The 25,932-nt window shown below is 34.9% G+C and overlaps 1 protein-coding gene across 1 annotated transcript in view; it reads left to right on the top strand.

Moving 5' to 3' along the window:
• Positions 1-25,932, top strand: part of ADAM23 (ADAM metallopeptidase domain 23) — a 292,223-nt gene that overhangs the window by 130,416 nt on the left and 135,875 nt on the right. Inside the window, exons 7-8 of the mRNA XM_053698649.1 lie at positions 4,250-4,316; positions 21,343-21,434. Of these exons, the coding sequence (XP_053554624.1) occupies positions 4,250-4,316; positions 21,343-21,434 (159 nt within the window). The remainder of the gene's footprint in view (positions 1-4,249; positions 4,317-21,342; positions 21,435-25,932) is intronic.

The raw sequence follows: 25,932 nt of genomic DNA on the forward strand, positions 1-25,932 counted from the left end.
ATTTAGTTTAAAATTCTTGTACTTATTTTATTATTTTCTTTAATTTAGTGTTTGTTTGTTTTTTACTTTAGTTAATTTTATTTAATTGTAATTAGTTTTATTTAATTGTAGTTAATTTATGTAATTATTTTAATGATAGTGTAGTGTTAGGTGTATTTGTAACTTAGGTTAGGTTTTATTTTACAGGTAATTTTGTATTTATTTTAGCTAGGTAGTTATTAAATAGTTAATAACTGTTTAATAACTATTGTACCTAGTTAAAATAAAAACAAACTTGCCTGTAAAATAAAAATAAATCCTATAATAGCTACAATGTAACTATTAGTTATATTGTAGCTATCTTAGGGTTTATTTTATAGGTAAGTATTTAGTTTTAAATAGAAATAATTTAGTTAATAATAGTAATATTTATTTATTTAAATTATATTTAAGTTAAGGGGTGTTAGGGTTAGGGTTAGACTTAGGTTTAGGGGTTAATTACTATATTTTAGTGGCGGCGGTGTAGGGGGGGCAGATTAGGGTTTAATAAATATAATGTAGGTGGTGGTGGGCTCCAGGAGCGGCGGTTTAGGGGTTAAACAATTTATTTAGATGCGGCGGGGTCCGGGATCGGCAGGATAGGGGTTAATAACTTTATGTAGGTGGCGGCGGTGTAGGGGGTGGCAGATTAGGGGTTTATAGGTATAATGTAGGTTTCGGTGGGGTCTGGGAGCGGCGGTTTAGGGGTTAATATATTTATTATAGTTACGGCGGGGTCCGGGAGCAGCGGTTTAGGGGTTAATAAGTATAATGTAGGTGGCGGCAGTGTAGGGGGGGCAGATTAGGGGTGTTTAGACTCTGGGTACATATTAGGGTGTTAGGTGTAGACTTTTTCCATAGGAATCAATGGGATATCGGGCAGCAGCGAACATGAGCTTTCGCTGCTGTCAGACTCCCATTGATTCCTATGGCATCCGCCGCCTCCAGGGCGGCAGATTGAAAAACAGTTACGTGCCGAGCGTACCTGGTAGTTCTTTGATAACTTCCAAAAGTAGTCAGATTGTGCCGAACTTGCGTTCGGAACATCTGGAGTGACGTAACCATCGATTTGTGTCGGACTGAGTCCGGCGGATCGTATGTTACATCACTAAATTCTACTTTTGCCGGTCTGTAGCCTTTGATAACTAAGGCGAATCAGGCTTGCCACAAATACGCTGCGGAATTCCAGCGTATTTGCGGTTGACAGCTTGATAAATAGAGGCCCAAGTATGTGATTCTAACTAATAAATACAGAAACTGGGTAATAGTATGCAATGACCTATAATCCTTTGTAATGTAAAATAATAGTGTATTACAAAATTTTTCTTTACTTAACAATAGGGTTGCCACCTCAGCCATGTTTCCCTCTACACTTATGAGCTACACATGTTGCAGGGTAGGGTTGCATGAATAGTGCTGTCCTGAAACACAATGCATGTTCTTTCCTGCACACCGTGCAGCATGGGTAACTCATAAGTGTCCAGGAAAACATGACTGAGGTGGCAACCCACACATGCACATTTAAATTGTGACCTTTCTATGCCTTTAAGCACAAAGCATTGCAGTGTTCCTAGTGTCAAAAATGGCATGCTACAACAAATTACAGCATGTACTTTCTCAACTATAATGGCCCTTTAATTCTATCATAGAAATAAGAAGTGTCATTTTTCCTGTAAGGTGTTTTTCTCTTGTGTTCTTGTCATTGATATCTCAGAGTTTAAATCCTGACTGTTTTTGCACGTATCTTTATTTGTATTTATGTTACATTTGTTTTTAGTATCTTCTAGTGTCCTACAGCCCCATTTATTTCTGTCTATCTTTGTGCCTGCTTGTGAGACTTTGAGTTTCCAGAAGGAGCTTTGTGCATGGAAGCAAAGATGGGAATGTGCTGGGTTTTGTGTTTATCAGCATTAAAAATGAATAGTCGTTATTACCGCAATAAGTTTGTCCCCTTTGCTGCACATTTTGAGGCTCTGGGAATTAATCATATTGACAGCAAGATAGACCCTGGTGCTAAATGTTCTGTGCTTGGCTAAATTTAGCATTCATTTTCTGGTGCTTAACTCCTCATATGCCATAGGCATATAAAGTTATAATCTGCTAACCACGTTTTCTTACAGCTGTTCAATTGTTACTCTGTCAACAAACATTCATTTATTAATTTACTTCAAAAGTATTCTAAAAATATATTTTTATTTCCATAACAACTTTTATAAACTAGTAGGGTTCATTACATGTTAACTAAGCTGTGTTATTCCATAAGCCTTCTTAAAGGTTAGTGAGAATATAACTCATATTTAGTAATGCGTCTTATTCAGTAATACATTCATTGACATCTTGGTTTATTCATTTATCCTTATAATAAAATATTATATATACTGTGTATATATATATATATATATATATATATATACATTATATATATATATATATATATACACACAACACATAGAATGTCTGGCACACTGCTAGATTAAAAGCAAAATGGAAGAGTTAGTTATAGCATTTGACCAAATTTTAATAGACCCAGGACCACATCAAGGTCTCTTCCTCCCTGGGACCCTAAACTACAATCACACAATGCATGCCTTCAACCAAACACACTAAGTTGCACACACGGGTGACACAAACACTTTGTATTTTCCCTAGACACATACAAAACACAGAAATGGACTGCACTCTCAAACCGGACTGGATACAGATCCTATGACCCTGCAAAACTCACAGCCCTGGGTACTCACCAGCACTCACAGTCAGCTGCACAGCTTTCAGTGAGTCAGACAGTTAACCCCAGACCCACCTGGGTATGAAGCCCAAAGGGACAACTACAAAACAAAATTATTAACACATAGAAAGTCTGACACACAGCTATATTAAATAAAAAAGGTAAGAGTTAGTTACAGTATTTGGCCAAATGATGATAGGCCCAGGACCATGTCAAGCTCTCTTCTTCCTGACCTACCCTGCCACACAATGCATGCCTTCAATATATATAATTACTGTGTTTACATTAGTGCTGATCTTTTTCGCTTGACCAATGGCCATTAGCTGTTAAAACAGCTGCCGAAGAAAAGATAACAACATGATTATGGTTTGTAACCAAAACATGTCAGATGCATTTTTTAGGATTTTTTTTAATACAATTTTCCATGTCCTAAGAATGCATTTTGTTTTTAAATTGATGAAATAAAGTAAACATTTAAATTCCTTGAGTGCCGGTTTAAATTTAAATACTGCATTTATTTTACAAAGCTGTCTGGTTTTTACTTTGCTTTATGCAAATTACTACCTCCATTGAAATCAAAGGGAACTAAAAAATTATAAATTGTGCTGAGTTTACAATGAGTCCATTAATAATTTGTCTTACTTTTGCTGACGTTAATGGATTTGCTTCCACTATTAGGCTTATAGAGGCAGAATGCCCTTTTAAGACTACTCTTAAAAATATTGAAAACACACACATAATATTGACTCAAATATTTTATTTATGAAAAATATTTATAAAGATAAATATAAAGGGCTAGATTGCAAGTTGCACGCAAATGATTCGGCTAGCATATAGCGATCATTTGCGCCCCCTTTCCTTTGCGCTAATATCACAAGATGAGCAAAATCGCAAAATTACGCGAGAATCTTTACTGAGATCTAAGAGCTGTGGTTAACTGTTTTCAGAAAATAAAAAGTTGCACAAAGCACTTAAAAAATACATTACAAAGTACACTTAGGGGCTGAATTATCATCGGGCATGTGGGGTAGGGGTAATGATGGAGTTGTCGACAGTTATTGAGAGATGCGGGGTGGAGAATTTGGAAGAAGGGGGTAAAAAAAGGAGCTCAGTTTTGGAGAGATTTAGCTTAAGGTAGTGAGAGGACATCCAGGATGAGATGTGAGAAAGACAGTTAGTGACACAGGTTAGAAAGGAAGGAGATAGGTCTGGTGCAGAGAGGTAGGTTTGGGTGTCATCGTCATACAAATTATATACCTATATTCTTCTGAAAACGACCAAGCTGCTAAACATTTAATGAAAATGTGGGTAGGGTTACAACATTTTCGTACCCTTGTACAATGGAATGAGGAAGTTTGTAAACATGCAGCAAAATGGAAGCAAAAAAAACATTTACAACAGCCTAATTGGTATAACTTTAGGGCTTAACATTTGTACAAACCAAAGATTGATCAATAAGAAATTAAATTATTGTATAATTTGATATATTTTGCATATGTCTCTTAGGAAAGCACAAGTCGACCACACTTCATAGAGCGAACCTTACAAAACTACATGCAACAAAATTATCTTGGTAAGTTAATTCTTCTACTGCTGCAATTGTCTGGACTGCATTTACACCAACTGAGTTTATAGGTATACATAAATAAGTATTAAAATCTATGTATTAAAGTCAAAATGTAAATGACCTGGACTAGGAATCTAATTATAACATTACCATAAACAATTATGCACTATAAATATAGCATTGAAATGTTATAACCCATATGAAGGTTGTTTCTCTATCAAGTCAAGAAGAAGATACATTTGTTTAATGAATCTGCAAAGAATATAGATACTGATTTATGCTGAATCAAAACCCAAATGTATAATTAATAAAGCATTGGTGACACCTCCCGGGAAATTCTTTTTTTAATGCAGACAATAATGATTTTGCTTTGTATTCACCTAATGGGTGCCACGCCATCATATATGTCACCTACAATGGTACAAGCAGTTCCCTCACATTCGCGGCCAAACCTCAGAGGTAGCGGACGAGTTAAGGAGCAGCGGTCTTAAGACCGCTGCTTCTTAACTCCTGTTTCCGGTGAGCCTGAAGGCTCACGCGGAAACAGCTGCATAAGACACCATATGGGGGTTGTTAAATCGGCTCCTATATATGTTAATTGCGGGAGCACACACTGACAATCTGTTAAAAAAGACAGATAAAGTGAGCCTTAATGAATTTAAACATGGGCTCCCTTTAATGATAACGCCCCTTGATAACCTAATGAGTGTCTATGAATCTAGCTCAATTCATTATTTAATTCTATCTTATTTACAGCAAAGATTTGTTTTCACTATTTTTTCTTGACAAAATGTACTTGTAAAAATAAAAATAATATAAAATGAATATTAGTGCACTAACACTGTTAACACTAACACTGTTAAATCAGTAGCACTTTTATTTTTGCACTTGTTAAAAGTAATATATTAGGGCTTGTGGGAAAGTCTATGGGCACACTAACATCGTGATGTCAGATATTGCGGGTGCACTAAATCCCTCATGTAGTAGACTTTCATGAAGATGCACTGTAAAAAAACAAACCATAATTTACGTAAGAACTTACCTGATAAATTAATTTATTTCATATTGGCAAGAGTCCATGAGCTAGTGACGTATGGGATATACAGTCCTAGCAGGACGGGTAAAGTTTCCCAAACCTCAAAATGCCTATAAATACACCCCTCAGCACACCCACAATTCAGTTTAATGAATAGCCAAGTAGTGGGGTGATAAAATAAGGAGTAAAAAAGCATACAAAAAAGAGGAACTGGAAATATATATAAATTTTGCTTTTATACAAAAAAACATAACCACCATAAAGAGGGTGGGTCTCATGGACTCTTGCCAATATGAAAGAAATTAATTTATCAGGTAAGTTCTTACATAAATTATGTTTTCTTTCATGTAATTGGCAAGAGTCCATGAGCTAGTGACGTATGGGATAGTAATACCCAAGATGTGGAACTCCACAGAAGAGTCACTAGAGATGGAGGGATAAAATAAAAACAGCCATTTTCCGTTGAAAAAATTAACGCCTAGATTTAGAGTTTTGTCGGTAAAGACCCGCGGTGCTAACGCTGCTTTTTTTTCCAGCGCACCCTTAAGACAACGCTGGTATTTAGAATTGTCTGAGTGGCTGCGTTAGGCTCAGAAAAGGGAGCGTTGAGCATAATTTAGCTCCACTTCAACCCTCAATACCAGCGTTGCCTACGGTAGAGGTAAGCTGGAAAAACGTGCTTGTGCACGATATCCCCATAGGAAACAATGGGGCTGAGCTGGCTGAAAAAAAAACTAACACCTGCAAAAAAGCAGCGTTCAGCTCCTAGCCCAGCCCCATTGTTTCCTATGGGGAAACACTCTCTAAGTCTACACCTATTACCCTAACATGAACCCCGAGTCTAAACACCCCTAACCTTACACTTATTAACCCCTAATCTGCCGCCCCCGCTATTGCTGACACCTACATTATAATATTAACCCCTAATCTGCCGCTCCGGACACCGCCGCCACCTACATTATACCTATGAACCCCTAATCTACTGCCCCTAACATCACCGACACCTATATTATATTTATTACCCCCTAATCTGCCCCCCCCCCCAATGTCGCTGCCACCTACCTACACTTATTAACCCCTAATCTGCCGACCGGACCTCGCCGCCGCTATAATAAATGTATTAACCCCTAAACCGCCGCACTCCTGCCTCGCAAACACTATAATAAATTGTATTAACCCCTAATCTGCCCTCCCTAACATCGCTGCCACCTACCTACAATTATTAACCCCTAATCTCCCGCCCGCAACGTCGCCGCTACTATAATATAATTATTAACCCCTAAACCTAAGTCTAACCCTAACCCTAACCCCCCCTTAAGTTAAATATAATTTTAATTAAACAAAAAAAATTACTATTATTAAATAAATTATTCCTATTTAAAACTAAATACAGTACTTACCTAGAAAATAAACCCTAATATAGCTACAATATAACTAATAGTTACATTGTAGCTATTTTAAGATTTATATTTATTTTACAGGCAACTTTGTATTTATTTTAACTAGGTACAATAGCTATTAAATAGTTAATAACTATTTAATAGCTACCTAGTTAAAATAAGTACAAAATTACCTGTAAAATAAATCCTAACCTAAGTTACAAATACACCTAACACTACACTATCATTAAATTAATTAAATATATTACCTGCTTCAATTAGCTAAACTAAAATACAATTAAATAAACTAATCTATAATACAAAAAAACAAACACTAAATTACAGAAAATAAAATAATATTACAAGAAGTTTAAACTAATTACACCTAATCTAAGCCCCCTAATAAAATAACCCCTCCCCCCAAAATAATAAAATGCCCTACCCTATTCTAAATTACAAAAGTAATCAGCTCTTTTACCAGCCCTTAAAAGGGCTCTTTGCGGGGCATTGTCCCAAAGTAATCAGCTCTTTTACCTGTAAAAAAAATACAACCCCCCAACATTAAAACCCACCACTCACATACCCCTACTCTAACCCACCCAAACCCCCCTTAAAAAAAACTAACGCTAACCCCTGAAGATCTCCCTACCTTGAGTCGTCTTCACCCAACCGGGCCGAAATCTTCATCCAAGGTGCGCAGAGGAGGTCCTTCCTCCGGTAGAAGTCTTCATCCAGGCGGAGTCTTCAATCTTCATCCATCCGGAGCGGAGCCAGCTTCCAAGGAGCCGACGCAGAGCCATCCTCTTCATCCGGAGTCTTCTAACACAATGACGGTACCTTTAAGTGAAGTCATCCAAGATGGCGTCCCTTCAATTCCGATTGGCTGATAGGATTCTATCAGCCAATCGGAATTAAGGTAGGAAAAATCTGATTGGCTGATTCAATCAGCCAATCAGATTGAAGTTCAATCCGATTGACTGATCCAATCAGCCAATCGTATTGAGCTTGCATTCTATTGGCTGTTCCAAGAAAGAGCAGATAATTCAGAAACTCTTCTAGCAGAAGAGATAGCCAAAAAGAGCAACACTTTCCAAGAAAGTAGTTTAATATCCAAAGAATGCATAGGCTCAAAAGGAGGAGCCTGTAAAGCTTTTAAAACCAAATTAAGACTCCAAGGAGGAGAGATTGATTTAATGACAGGCTTGATATGGACCAAAGCCTGAACAAAACAGTGAATATCAGGAAGCTTAACAATATTTCTGTGAAATAAAACAGAAAGAGCAGAGATTTGTCCCTTCATTGAACTTGCTAACAAACCTTTATCCAAACCACCCTGAAGAAACTGTAAAATTCTAGGAATTCTAAAAGAATGCCAGGAGAATTTATGAGAAGAACACCATGAAATATAAGTCTTCCAAACTTGATAATAAATCTTGTTAGAAACAGATTTACGAGCCTGTAACATAGTATCAATCACTTAGTCAGAGAAACCTCTATGACTAAGCACTAAGCGTTCAATTTCCGTGCCTTCAAATTCAATGATTTGAGATCCTGATGGAAAAATGGTCCTTGAGACAGAAGGTCTGGTCTTAAAGGAAGTGGCCAAGGTTGACAACTGGACATCCGGACAAGGTCCGCATATCAGAACCTGTGAGGCCATGCTGGTGTTTCCAGAAACACAAACGAATGTTCAATGATGATCTTGGAGATCACTCTTGGAAGAAGAACAAGAGGCGGGAAGATATAAGCAGGTTGGTAAAACCAAGGAACTGCTAACACATCCACTGACTCCGCCTGAGGATCCCTGGACCTGGACAGGTACCTGGGAAGTTTCTTGTTTAGATGGGAAGCCATCAAATCTATTTCTGGAAAACCCCACATCTGAACAATCTGAAAAAACACATCTGGATGGAGAGATCACTCCCCCGGATGTAAAGTCTGACGGCTGAGATAATCCGCTTCCCAATTGTCTACACCTGGGATATGTACCGCAGAAATTAGACAAGAGCTGGATTCTGCCCAAGAAAGTATTCAAGATACTTCTTTCATAGCTAGGCGACTGCAAGTCCCACCCTGATGATGGACATATGCCACAGTTGTGATATTGTCTGTCTGAAAACAAATAAATGGTTCTCTCTTCAACAGAGGCCAAACCTGAAGAGCCCTGAAAATAGCATGGAGTTCTAAAATATTGATTGGTAACCTCGCCTCTTGAGATTTCCAAACCCCTTGTGCTGTCAGAGATCCCCAGACAGCTCCCCAACCAGAAAGACTTGCAACAGAGAAAGTTGAACATTGGGATTTAAGTATCTTAATTGCGATATCTTTGAATAGCATACAAAGCTGAAGAGGTCTCATATGAAAATGAGCAAAGGGGATCGCGTCCGATGCTGCAGTCATGAGACCTAAAACCTCCATGCACATAGCCACTGAAGGGAATGATTGAGACTGAAGGTTCTGACAGGCTGACACTAATTTCATTCATCTCTTTTCTGTTAGAGACAGAGTCATGGACACTGAATCTATCTGGAAACCTAAAAAGGTGACCCTTGTCTGAGGAAACAAGGAACTTTTTGGTAAATTGATCCTCCAACCATGTCTTTGAAGTAACAACACTAGTTGATTCGTGTGAGATTTGGCAAAATGTAAAGACTGAGCTAGTACCAAGATATCATCCAAATAAGGAAACACCGCAATACCCTGTTCTCTGATTACAGAGAGCAGGGCACCAAAAACTTTTGAAAACATTCTTGGAGCTGTCGCTAGGCCAAATGGAAGAGCAACAATGCTTGTCTAGAAAAGAGAATCTCAGAAACCGATAGTGGTCTGGATGAATCGGAATATGAAGATATGCATCCTGAAAGTCTATCGTGGACATATAATGACCTTGCTGAACAAAAGGCAGAATAGTCCTTATAGTCACCATTTTGAGTTGGCACTCTTACAAAACTGTTCAAAATTTTCAGATCCAGAACTGGCCTGAATGAATTTTCTTTCTTTGGGACAATGAATAGATTTGAATAAAACCCCAGACCCTGTTCTTGAAACGGAACTGGTATAATTACCCCTGAAAGCTCTAGATCTGAAACACACTTCAAAAAAGTCTGAGCCTTCACTAGATTTGCTGGAATGCGAGAGAGGAAAAATCTTCTCACAGGAGGTCTTACTCTGAATCCTATTTGATACCCTTGAGAGACAATGCTCTGAATCCATTGATTTTGGACAGAATCTGCCCAAATATTTTGGAAACATTTTAATCTGCCCCCCCCCACCAGCTGAGCTTGAATGAGGGCTGCACCTTCATGCAGACTTGGGGGCTGGCTTTATTCCAACTTGAAGAGGGTTTCCATTTGGAACCAGATTCTTTGGGGAAGAATTGGCTTTCTGTTCCTTATTCTGTCGAAAAGAACGAAAACGATTAGAAGCTTTAGATTTACCCTTAGATCTTTTATCCTGAGGTAAAAAAAAAACCTCCCTTCCCCCAAGTAACAGTTGAAATAATTGAATCCAACTGAGAACCAAATAAATTGTTACCTTGAAAAGAAAGAGATAGTAATCTAGACTTAGATACCATGTCAGCATTCCGATATTTGAGCCACCAAGCTCTTCTAGCTAAAATAGCTAAAGACTGAGATTTAACATCAGTTTTGATGATATCAAAAATAGCATCACAGATAAAATGATTAACATGTTGAAGCAAGCAAACAATGCTAGACAAATCAAGATCTGTTTTCTGTTGCGCTAAACTTTCCAACCAAAAAGTTGATGCAGCTGCAACATCAGCCATAGAAATGGCAGGCCTGAGAAGATAGGCAGAATATAAATAAGCTTTCCTTAGATAAGATTCAAGTTTCTTATCTAAAGGGTCCTTAAAGGAAGTACTATCTTCCATAGGGATAGTAGTACGTTTGGCAAGAGTAGAGATAGCCCCATCTACTTTGGGGATTTTTTCCCAAAACTCCAATCTAATTGCTGGCAAAGGATACAACCTTTTAAACCTAGCAGAAGTCAAGTCTAGTTTCCTCAATATCCAAAGTAATCAACACCTCTTTTAACAAAGAACGAATATACTCCATCTTAAAAAGATAAGTAGTTTTGTCAGTGTCAATATCTAAGGTAGGATCTTCTGAATCAGATAGATCCTTATCAGAGGAGGATAAATCAGTATGTTGTTGGTCATTTGAAATTTCATCAACTTTATGAGAAGTTTTAAAAGACCTTTTATGTTTATTAGAAGGCGGAATAGCAGACAAAGCCTTCTGAATCGCATCAGCAATAAAATCTTTTATATTCACAGGGATATCATGTACATTAGATGTTGAATAAACAACAGGCATTGTACTAGTACTGATGGATACATTCTCTGCATGTAAAACTTATCATGACAACTGTTACATACTACCGCTGGAGATATAATCTCTGCTAACTTACAACAAATAAACTTATCTTTGGTAGAACTGTTATCAGGCAGTAGGCATCCAATGGTGGTTTCTGAGACAGGATCAGATTGAGACATCTTGCAAATGTAAGAGAAAAAAACAACATATAAAGCAAAATTATCAATTTCCTTATATGGCAGTTTCAGGAATGGGAACAAAATGCAAACAGCATAGCCCTCTGAGCATAGAAAAAGGCAAGAGGTATATAGGAAGTGGGGTTTAAATAATTAAATTATTTGGTGCCAAGTATGACGGGCAACGCGTCATGGCACTAACAACATCCGGAAATGACGCAACTCGCGTCATGGCAGACACAACCTTGTGCAAGGAACCTGGCGTCAACTAAGACACCGGAAATGGCGAATTTGCGTCACTGAACGTACCTTTGCGCCAAAAAAATTCTCGCGCCAAGAATGACTCAATAAATATTAGCAGTTTGCGGCCTCGCAAGCCTAATTTTGCCCGCGAAAATGAATGAAAACAGTCAATTTTGAAGAAAAGACTATACCCCAGGTAAGGAAAAATAACTTCCAAAATATGTTTTCCCAATTTTGAAACTGATAGTCTGCAAAAGGAAATATACATAAACCTGACTCATGGCAAATATAAGTACAATACATATATTTAGAATGTTACATTAATACATAAAGTGCCAAACCATAGCTGAGAGTGTCTTAAGTAATAAAAACATACTTACCAAAAGACACCCATCCACATATAGCAGATAGCCAAACCAGTAGTGAAACGGTTATCAGTAGAGGTAATGGAATATGAGAGTATATAGTCGATCTGAAAAGGGAGGTAGGAGATGAATCTCTACGACCGATAACAGAGAACCTATGAAATAGATCTCCCTTGAGGAAATCCATTGCTTTCAATAGGTGATACTCTCTTCACATCCCTCTGACATTCACTGTACTCTGAGAGGAATCAGGCTTCAAAATGCTGAGAAGTACATATCAACGTAGAAATCTTAGCACAAACTTACTTCACCACCTCCACAGGGAGGCAAAGTTTGTAAGTCCAACATCTAGTCAGTCATGCACTCTATTCCTTAAAATCATTGTTAAAACATTAATTTTAATAATAAACCTTTATTTTATATATTGTACATGTGTTTTATTATGCATTTATTCAAGCATCAATACTTTACTTTATGTCTCTAAAAGCGCAACACTTAACTAACCACTTGTAATATGAGCTATTATAGCCCACCCTGTGCTATCCATTCAAAGTAAAGGGAGCACTAAAATATTGTTGGCCATGTTAAAAGGGACACTGAACCCAATTTTTTTTTTTTTTGTGTGTGTGATTCAAATAGAGCATGCAATTTTAAGCAACTTTCTAATTTACTCCTATTATCAATTACAAGTAGTGTGGCCCTGTGATAAGTCTGGTATTGCAAGTGAATGGTGATAAAGGTTTACCAGAGAATCTTAAAGGGACACTGAACCCAAATGTTTTCTTTCTAGATTCAGATAGAGCATGAAATTTTAAGCAACTTTCTAATTTATTCCTATTATCAAATTTTCTTCTTTCTCTTGCTATCTTTATTTGAAAAAGAAGGCATCTAAGCTTTTTTATTGGTTCAGTACTCTGGACAGCACTTTTTATTGGTGGATTAATTTATCCACCAATCAGCAAGAACAACCCAGGTCGTTCACCAAAAATGGGCCGGCATCTAAACTTACATTCTTGCATTTCAAATAAAGATACCAAGAGAATGAAGAAAATTTGATAATAGGAGTAAATTAGAAAGTTGCTTAAAATGTCATGCTCTATCTGAATCACGAAAGAAAACATTTGGGTTCAGTGTCCCTTTAAGATTCTCTGGTAAACCTTTATAACCATTCACTTGCAATACCAGACTTATCACAGGGCCACACTACTTGTAATATTGCCCGTTATGTTTAATGTGTCAGTCTCTATGTTCTAGTGCTTCAGCCACAAGCAAATCTTCTAATGCCTCAGAACTTTGAAAAAAGGAGACCAACATCAGCTTTTAACATTTCAGAAGAAAACAAGGTTTTTATACTAATACACTTCAGTGATATTATTCCACAGTCTGCTACATCATATGACTGAGGAGAAATGCTTAGCAATATTTGCTTCATCCACTCAACATCTATTCCTGGTACTATGTTACTTTAATATAAAAATTATAGTAAACCCTCAGCTGAAAGCAGACTTCACCCCTAAAGGAAAATATTCTCACTCATGTGACGTATCCCAGCACCTCTGATACATCAGATTCCGGATAAGTGTATTTTCTGGTTGCTCGAGAGTTACTATTAAAAATAGGTTCTATAACCCATACTATACTATAAACGCTGTATTTACTTGATGTTAATATTTAAATACAGTAAATAAAAGCAAATTATTAATTAATATTAATGCCGCCTCCGTTCAGTCCCAGGCACCCAGTGGCAGCGTGATGTCTAATTCTCAGACTGCATTGTGCTCACAACTTTCAAGAGCAGTTATGTAGGATCTGGTGGCATTAAATGACTTGCTTTCACCTTTAAGAGCCCACTATAGAGAAAGGGAGCTGCGGAGGAACGTTAGTGTTAATTTTAATGTACAGTATTTTTTTTTCTGGTTGCTTGAGAGTTCTGGTTGCTTGAGTTTTGGTTAACTGAGAGTTTACTGTACACAATTATTGAAGAAGTGGAACTGACTGAAAATGCTTAGGGAATTATAGCCTGTCCATTCTTCCTGTCAACAAATACTTGAGCACATCTATAGTGAATCATGACCATTTCTTAAGAAGCATTTGCAATTTCCCTTTTGCACTTGACACTCTAGTATACATTTTATTTAGTACAATAAAGGTTTTAAACAATCATCTTCTTTACCAAAAAATGTTAATTGCATATTGTAACCTCCATAACATATCCTTAGAGACTTTAGCAGACCATTAAATCCAATAAATCCATGTTTTTGTATTTTATTTTATTATATTTTACTATATTATTCAGGTACAAATCTTGTACAAGTACAAACCCGAAATTCTAAAATCCAAAATTATTCTGAAAACCAAACTTTTTAATTGGTATTTAAAAAATAAAAAATCAATGAATAAAATGATCAAAAATTACTATTTTTCCCTGCCTGTAAGTCACAATTGTCTCTGCCTGTGTTTTTGATTTGGTTTTGTGCTCTAAAATGCAAATAATAGTCTATATTTATTTAAAACAACACATTTCTGATTACAATGCTGTACTATCTTTCTGAGGGTACTATGTATACAAAAGTATTAAAAATGATATAAAACTACCTTTAGGTTGCATGTATAAGCTGTATTATGAAAATGTAAATAGTGTCTAAATGACACAATATAAGTTTACACTTGCTTCCATCCAAAATCCAAACTTTTTCCAGTGCCAAGCAGTTTAGATAAAGGGTTTTCTACCTGTACTATACTATACTATACTATACTATACTATACTATACTATACTATACTATGCTATACTATACCATAAGACACTATACTATACTGCATGATACTATACTATGCTATACTATGTTATACTATACCATAATACACTATACTACATGATACTATACTATACTATACCATACTATACTATGCTATGCTATGATACTTTGCTATACCATACTATAATATACAATATTATGTTATACTATACCATAGCACACTATACTATACTACATGATACTATACTATACCATTATATACTATAATATTCTATGTTATACTTTACCATAACACACTATACTATACTACATGATACTATACTATAACATACTATACTATATTATACTATGTTATACTATACCATAATACACTATACTATACTACATGAAATTATACTATATTATACTATGTTATACTATACCATAGCACACTATACTATACTACATGATACTATAACTATACTATACCATTATATACTATATTATACTATGTTATACTTTACCATAACACACTATACTATACTACATGATACTATACTATAACATATTATACTATATTATATTATCTTATACTTTACCATAACACACTATACTATACTACATGATACTATACTATAACATACTATACTATATTATACTATGTTATACTATACCATAATACACTATACTATACTACATGATACTATACTATATTATACTATGTTAAACTATACCATAACACACTATACTATACTACATGATAATATACTTTATTATACTAAACTATACTATACACTATACTGTACAAAACTATACTATACTGTACTATACTATAATCTTGTTCACTGGACTATGCTATACCCTAATTAGCATCATATATAGTCCCTAATGCAATATCTATATTCTCAGAGTGAGTGCTGTGTCTGAACGTCTTGAATCAAATGCATTTTCACAGCCTGGTTATTTTATCTAATAATTCATCTTATTCGGGAAGACAGTGTCTTCTACATGTATTTATGTGGTCTATTCTAAACTATTAGAAGAGCTGTAAAAAGTCATTCACGTGGAATTGTGATGGGCTTTCATATCTGAGCCAATTCAAATGCACTGAAAAACCTGATTTTGTATGATTTTTGATGATCTTTTTTCAAGTTACACTCTTGTAGTTCACCAGAAAACACTTTTGATATGATTGTGGATTTATCTTCTTTAAAAGCCGTATCTGTGTTTTTTTTGTGTGTTTTTTTTTAATATTTAAGTTTTTAACTTAAACATAACTTCCTGGTTAATAAAAAAAATAAAATAAAAAAAAAATAGCTCAAGTCACATTTTAAAGTATGAAGCTTGTGTACAATTAACATATTATCATGGCAATTGCTATTTTATACCTTGGTCCTTCAAAAATGTTCATTTAAAATTAACACAAAAATATATAAACCAGTTTGTTGTGTACTGTCTAATTTGTTCCTATTATTTAAGCAAAAACAATAATAAAAAAAAGTTTAAACATATTAGGCAGGCATATTTAATACTAAATTAGTTAGCCTCTATTTCACTAATATGCCAAACACTGCAACTTCTTACACATTTTACCCAGCATTAAATGGTGGTAGCAGAGTACTAATTGCGCTCATATTACAAGTTATATATGTTTTGTACTTGCTTACAAGCCATTTTTATTTAACATTTTTAAAATCTGGTATTAGCTTTTAACACTTGCTATTGTGCATTCTTATACAAATAAAAATACTATAGAAATAAATGAAAAATAACAGTACCCAATCAGAATTTTTTAGCTCAATCTCCTTTGTGCATTCACAAATGCTATCTATTACCTGAAGGGATATTATGCATCCCTGTTTACTTACATGAGTATTGTAGCACGCACTATACTACCGCAGTGCAACAAATTATTAAACATCTTCTCAAATAACAGCACAAAAATGCAATCAATATTAAAACACAGTATATTTGCTTCCCAATGGTTTTAACGTTCCATACCATTTGCATTTTTGCACTCCTCTTCTAATCAAGGCCATAGTTTGCTAAAGCTTTGCTTAACCAATCCCCATATAAGAAATACAGTTGTTCTGGATTATATTGCATGTGTAAATATATAAAATAGAGAAGTGCAGGGCCTTGACTCACTGTAAAACTATACAAAATCTACTTACAAGATAAACGTGAGGACAGCATATCCTCGAGAAAGCATAAACAATATTAAATACAAGTCACTCATGACTAGGGTGACCATATCGGCGCTTTAAAAAGGGACACATATGAAAAATACATATGTTAGGGCTGTTTCCAGGGCTGTTTAACCCCTTAACAACCGAGGACATGCCAGGAACATCCTACAAAAAAATACCCTTAACGACCAAGGACGTTCGTGGCACGTCCTCTGGTGTTTCAAGTGGTGGAAGCAATCCTGATCGTTTCCAGCCGCTTTTATGGTATTGCAGTGATGCCTCGATATTGAGGCATCCTGCAATACCATTTTTTTACAAACCGATGCAGAGAGAGCCACTCTGTGGCCCTCTCTGCATCGGTAACGATGGTGCCGATCGTTGGTGGGTGGGAGCATTAGCAGGGAGGCAGGTGGGGGCGGCACATCGCTACCAGGCATCTGGTATGTGCAATGTGCACGCCGGGTGCCAGGAGCATTGGGGGGTGAGCCTGCGTGGGGCGTGCGCATGCAGCAACCACTGCCACCAATGGAAATGAATGGGAAGGAGGGAGAGGGAGGTGGAAAAAAAAAAAGATTGTAGGATCTGGGAGGGGGAGGGGAAGGGGTTTTTTGAGGGGGGGCAGCTACACTACAGAAAAAAAACAACTTTTTTTTTGGGGGGGGGGGGGGCAAAACGGGTACTGGTAGACAGCTGCCAGTACCCAAGATGGTGGCAAATAGGTAGCGAGGGGAGGATTAGAGAGCTGTTTGGGGGAGATCAGGGAGATTGGGGGCTAAGGGGGGGGGGGGGTCCATCAGAGCTACATAATTATTTTTTTAAAAAAAGCCTTTTATTTTAGTACTGGCAGACTATCTGCCAGTACTTAAGATGGCGGGGACAATTGTTGGGTGAGGGAGGGAAGAGAGCTGTTTGGGAGGTATTAGGGGGTGGGATGTGTCAGGTGGGAGGTTGATCTCTACACTAAAGCTAAAATTAACCCTGCAAGCTCCCTACAAGCTACCTAATTAACCCCTTTACTGCTGGGCATAATACAAGTGTGGTGCGCAGCGGCATTTAGCGGCCTTCTAATTGCCAAAAAGCAACGCCAAAGCCATATATGTCTGCTATTTCTGAACAAAGGGGATACCAGAGACGCATTTACAACCATTTGTGCCATAATTGCACGAGCTGTTTGTAAATAATTTCAGTGAGAAACCTAAAGTTTGTGAAAAAGTTTGTGAAAAAGTGAACGATTTTTTTTATTTTATCGCATTTGGCTGTGAAATGGTGGCATGAAATATACGAAAAAATGGGCCTAGATCAATACTTTGGGTTGTCTACTACACTACAGCTAAAATTAACCCTACAAGCTCCCTGCAAGCTCCCTAATTAACCCCTTCTCTGTTGGGCATAATACACGTGTGGTGCGCAGCGGCATTTAGCGGCCTTCTAATTACCAAAAAGCAATGCCAAAGCCATATATGTATGCTATTTCTGAACAAAGAGGATCATAGAGAAGCATCTACAACCATTTGTGCCCTAATTGCACAAGTTGTTTGTAAATCATTTCAGTGAGAAACCTAAAATTGTGAAAAATGTAACGATTTTTTTTATTTGATCGCATTAAGCGGTGAAATGGTGGCATGAAATATACTAAAATGGGCGTAGATCAATACTTGGGGGTGTCTACTAAACTACGCTAAAGCTAAAATTAACCCTACACGCTCCCTACAAGCTCCCTAATTAACCCCTTCACTGCAGGGCATAATACACGTGTGGTGCGCAGCGGCATTTAGCGGACTTCTAATTACCATAAAGCAATACCAAAGCCATATATGTCTGTTAGTTCTAAACAAAGGGATCCCAGAGAAGCATTTACAACCATTTATGCCATCATTGCACAAGCTGTTTGTAAATAATTTCAGTGAGAAACCTAAAGTTTGTGAGAAAGTTTGTGAAAAAGTGAAAGTTTTTTTTTATTTGATCGCATTTGGTTGTGAAATGGTGGCATGAAATATTCCAAAATGGGCCTAGATCAATACTTTGGGTTGTCTTCTAAAAAAAAAAAACATATACATGTCGAGGGATATTCAGGGATTCTGACAGATATCAGTGTTCGAATATAACTATCACTAATTTTGAAAAAAAAAAAAAGGGCTTGGAAATAGCAAAGTGCTACTTGTATTTATTGCCCTATAACTTACAAAAAAAGCAAAGAACATGTAAATATTGAGTATTTCTAAATTCAGGACAAAATGTAGAAACTATTTAGCATGGGTGTTTTTTTGGTGGTTGTAGATGTGTAACAGATTTTGGGGGTCAAAGTTAGAAAAAGTGTGTTTTTTTCAATTTTTTCATCAAATTTTATATATTTTTTTATAATAAATTATAAGATATGATGAAAATAATGGTATCTTTAGAAAGTCCATTTAATGGTGAGAAAAACGGTATATAATATGTGTGGGTACAGTAAATGAGTAAGAGGAAAATTACAGCTAAACACAAACACCGCAGAAATGCAAAAATAGACTTGGTCCCAGACGGTCAACAAATGGAAAAGTGGTCTGGTCACGAAGGGGTTAAAGAAATGTGTTGCATAAGAACCCTGACATATGTATTTTTAATATGTGTCCCTTTTTAAAGCGGCAATATGGTCACCCTACTCATGACTGTTACTTCTGATGGGGTCCCTCCAGCAGTAGTTATGCCGTGCAATACGCCACTGAAGAGGTGTTCTTTTGTCGTCCATGAGATTGGGCAATTTTAAAAAACAAAACTAGATTTTTTTGTCAGGAGCGTGTCAATAAATTTCATGTACTTTTAACATGAGTCAAGGTCCTGCACTTCTCTATTTTATATATTTAATAGAATTCAACTAGTGCTTCGGAAGGCTGTGAGAGAAGCTGCAACTTGACAAAACTGTATTCACTTTATATTAATGGATTAATCAAGATACATTTCTTCTTCCTTACTCCATAAGTATGGTCCTAAGGGTATAACTTTCATATTTGGGAAATCCGAAAAACTAAGGTACTGTGATTGTCCATTACACTGAGACTGCAACGGTCCGGTTACCAATCACTGATCCCTTTGCTTATGTATCTACTTTTTATTTCACGTACCGCTTTTGTACCCCATGCTATACATAGGTGACAAGCAGTGCTTTTTATCTTTACTCCTTGTTTACATATTGCATATGTAATAAATTAAGGCCTAGTTCCCATTGAGGTGGTAAATTGTGGAAACTGGTGATAAAAACATTTATCTCCTTTAAAGTTTATGGAGATTTTTTAACATACCACAAGTTTCCACACTTTACCACCTCACTGGAAACTAGGCCTAATTTTGAAATTAGTGTTTGCCAATCTGCCTTCAGATTTATTTATTTATTTATTATTTATAAAATATTTTACCAGGAAGGATACATTGAGATTTCTCTTGTTTTCAAGTATGTCCTGGGTTCACAAGACATTGCATTGATACAATAGGGTACAATAAAATACAAAAACAATAATAATACACAATATATGCAAAAAATTTAACATAGAACAGGTAAGAAATATTTAATCAACCATGACAGGTACATTCTGTTTTGAGATATGCAGAGAGGGATCTCTTAAAGGATATTAGGCATGGGGAAGGTTTTAAAGTGTGAGGGAGGTCATTCCATAATTGTGGTGCTCTGTAGGAAAAGGAGGATCGAGCTGCTTTCCTTTTGTATTGAGGCAAACTAAATAATGTGCTGGTACTGGATCGGAGGTTATAGGAGGTGGGAATAGCCGGGGTGAGCATTCTGCTCAGGTAGGGTGGGAGCTTCCCAAAAAGGCTCTTAAACACAAGGCTGGAAAGATGGAGGGTGCGTCTGGATTCCAGCAACAGCCAGTTTAGTTCTTTTAGCATGTCACAATGGTGGGTCCTGTAGTTACATTGTAGCACAAAGCGGCAGAACGAGTTATACAATGTATTAAGTTTATTAAGGTGAGTTTGCGGTGCAGGTGCATAAACTACCTCCCTGTAATCCATGATAGGCATCAGCATTTGCTGTACAATCTTTTCCTTTACTGTAGGGCTGAGGCAGGATTTGTTTCTGTACAGGGCACCTAGTTTTGGATAAAGTTTAGATGCAAGTTTTTCTATGTGGAGGCCAAAAGATAGACTGGGGTCTAACAACATACCCAAGTATTTGAAAGAGTGGACTGCGGTCAGCGTGCAATTGGATTTTGTTTTGATGCATAGATGGGAATTTTGTAATTTGTGTAATTTAGGTCCCGTTCCAAAGATCATTGTGACAGTTTTGTCAGTGTTTAGGAACAGTTTGTTTTTTGAGATCCACTTTTCTACCTCTGTGAATTGGTCTTAGAGCACTGCCTCAAGCTGCGTCAGATCGGAATTGTTTGCATAGATTACCGTGTCGTCTGCGTACATGTGTACAGTTAAGGATTTGCAGACATTAGGAAGATCATTTATAAATAATGTGAATAGTAGGGGGCCGAGAATGAAACCTTGGGGAACACCACACGTGACTGGGAGAGGGAGGGAGTCGCTGTAACAATAAACTTGGAATCATTGTGTATTGTCTATTTCTTTGGCAGATTCAAAATTTGAAGGAAACATCAGCAGCCAGCAACCTCCCGTAGCGCAAACACAGTGGTTAAGGAGGAAAAGAAGGAAAAGAGCATTACCCGTAAGTTAATTTAACTGTTGTACCTTCATAAAAGCACATATTTCCTTTCCTACCTCCTTCCCTTTCTTAATCTCTCTCTTTTCTCCATCTATCCTCCCTCTCTCTCACCTTACTCCCCCCTTTCCTTCCCTTTATCCATCCCCCATTTGCACAGCACTAATATAAATGATGCATTTAGGTAAAGGGGCATCTAAACTCACATGTGAGTGTTTCACTGTAACATTGCTAATGGGTCGTTTTGCTCCAGGGTACGCTTGCACATAAAAGAAAACTGTTAGAACCTTAAAAGTAGTTACCTTATCAGCTAACAAATATGAATGCTACTGGGCTGACAAATTACCTTATCAGCTAACAAATATGCATGCTACTGGGCTGACAAATATAAATGCTTCTGCAAAACTATGCCGACACGCCACTTGTCGGCACTTTTAGCGGGCTGGGCAGTATTTGAAGTGTTCTTACATAGCACAGACAGTGTGCTCACTGAAACAAAAAATGTTTTCTGTTTAGGAACACTTCAAATAATACATACCTAACGTAACTGTAACTAAACCTACACTACCTGCCTCACACTGTAAAGTCTCACCACTGAAAAGATGGCAAGACAAATATGGCTGAAACCCTATAACTAACCTGCAGGGCTGCCCTTGGAATATATAGCACTACTGGGGATGCATCCCAAGTAAAATGCAGGTTACTCCCCTGGAATGCCCAGCTAACTCCCACAGAACACATATACTTACATATACACTTACATATACTTACATATACACTTACATATACTTACATATACACTTACATATGCTTACATATACACCTACATATACACTTACATATACTTACATATACACTTACATATGCTTACATATACACTTACATATACTTACATATACACTTACATATACTTACATATACACTTACATATGCTTACATATACTTACATATACAATTACATATACTTACATATACAATTACATATACTTACATATACACTTACATATACACTTACATACACTTACATATACTTACATATACTTACATATACACTTACATACACTTACATATACTTACATATACACTTACATATACTTACATATACACTTACATATACACTTACATATACTTACATATACACTTGCATATACACTTACATATACTTACATTTACACTTACATATACTTACATATACCCTTACATATACTTACATATACACTTACATATACACTTACATATACACTTACATATACTTACATATACACTTACATATACTTACATATACACTTGCATATACTTACATATAGACTTACATATACACTTACATATACACTTACATATACACTTACATATACACTTACATATACTTGCATATACACTTACATATACTTACATATACACTTACATATACTTACATATACACTTACATATACTTACATATACACTTACATATACACTTACATATACTTATATATACACTTACATATACTTGCATATACACTTACATATACTTACATATACACTTACATATACTTACATATACACTTACATATACACTTACATATACTTATATATACACTTACATATACTTGCATATACACTTACATATACTTATATATACACTTACATATACTTACATATACACTTACATATACACTTAAATATACACTTACATACACTTACATATACACTTTCATATACTTACATATACACCTACATATACACTTACATATACACTTACATATACACTTGCATATACACTTACATATACACTTACATATACTTACATATACACTTACATATACTTACATATACACTTACATATACACTTACATATACTTACATAAACACTTACATATACTTACATATACACTTACATATACACTTACATATACTTACATATACACTTACATATACACTTATATATACTTATATATACTTACATATACACTTACATATACACTTACATATACTTATATATACACTTACATATACTTACATATACACTTACATATACTTACATACACTTACATATACACTTACATATACTTACATATACACTTACATATACTTACATATACACTTACATATAGACTTACATATACACTTACATATACACTTACATATACTTACATATACACTTACATATACTTACATATACACTTACATATACTTACATATACACTTACATATACACTTACATATACACTTACATATACTTACATATACACTTACATATACTTACATATACACTTGCATATACTTACATATAGACTTACATATAGACTTACATATACACTTACATATACACTTACATATACTTGCATATACACTTACATATACTTACATATACACTTACATATACTTACATATACACTTACATATACTTACATATACACTTACATATACTTGCATATACACTTACATATACTTACATATACACTTACATATACTTACATATACACTTACATATACTTACATATACACTTACATATACTTATATATACACTTACATATACTTGCATATACACTTACATATACTTACATATACACTTACATATACTTACATATACACTTACATATACACTTACATATACACTTAAATATACACTTACATATACTTACATATACACTTACATATACTTACATATACACTTACATATACACTTACATATACACTTACATATACTTACATATACACTTACATATACTTACATAAACACTTGCATATACTTACATATAGACTTACATATAGACTTACATATACACTTACATATACACTTACATATACTTGCATATACACTTACATATACTTACATATACACTTACATATACTTACATATACACTTACATATACTTACATATACACTTACATATACTTGCATATACACTTACATATACTTACATATACACTTACATATACTTACATATACACTTACATATACTTACATATACACTTACATATACTTATATATACACTTACATATACTTGCATATACACTTACATATACTTACATATACACTTACATATACTTACATATACACTTACATATACTTACATATACACTTACATATACTTATATATACACTTACATATACTTACATATACACTTACATATACACTTACATATACACTTAAATATACACTTACATATACTTACATATACACTTACATATACTTACATATACACCTACATATACACTTACATATACACTTACATATACACTTGCATATACACTTACATATACACTTACATATACTTACATATACACTTACATATACTTACATATACACTTACATATACACTTACATATACACTTACATATACTTACATATACACTTACATATACTTACATATACACTTATATATACTTATATATACTTACATATACACTTACATATACTTACATATACACTTACATATACTTATATATACACTTACATATACTTACATATACACTTACATATACACTTACATATACACTTAAATATACACTTACATACACTTACATATACACTTACATATACTTACATATACACCTACATATACACTTACATATACACTTACATATACACTTGCATATACACTTACATATACACTTACATATACTTACATATACACTTACATATACTTACATATACACTTACATATACTTACATATACACTTACATATACACTTACATATACTTACATATACACTTACATATACACTTATATATACTTACATATACACTTACATATACTTACATATACACTTACATATACGCTTACATATATGCTTACATATACACTTACACATATACTTACATATACACTTACACATATACTTACATATACACTTACATATACTTACATATACACTTACATTATACACTTACATATACTTATATATATAATTACATATACTTAAATATACACTTACCTATACTTACATATACACTTACATATACTTACATATACACTTACATATACACTTACATATACTTACATATACACTTACATATACTTACAAATACACTTACATATACTTACATATACACTTACATATACTTACATATACACTTACATATACACTTACATACACTTACATATACTTACATATACACTTACATATACTTACATATACACTTACATATACACTTACATACACTTACATATACTTACATATACACTTACATATACGCTTACATATACGCTTACATATACGCTTACATATACTTACATATACACTTACATATACTTACATATACACTTACATACACTTACATATACACTTACATATACACTTACATACACTTACATCTACTTACATATACACTTACATATACTTACATATACACTTACATATACACTTACATACACTTACATATACTTACATATACACTTACATATACGCTTACATATACGCTTACATATACGCTTACATATACTTACATATACACTTACATATACTTACATATACACTTACATACACTTACATATACACTTACATATACACTTAC

This window comes from Bombina bombina, chromosome 1, assembly GCF_027579735.1.
Source record: "Bombina bombina isolate aBomBom1 chromosome 1, aBomBom1.pri, whole genome shotgun sequence".
Classification (NCBI taxonomy): domain Eukaryota; kingdom Metazoa; phylum Chordata; class Amphibia; order Anura; family Bombinatoridae; genus Bombina; species Bombina bombina.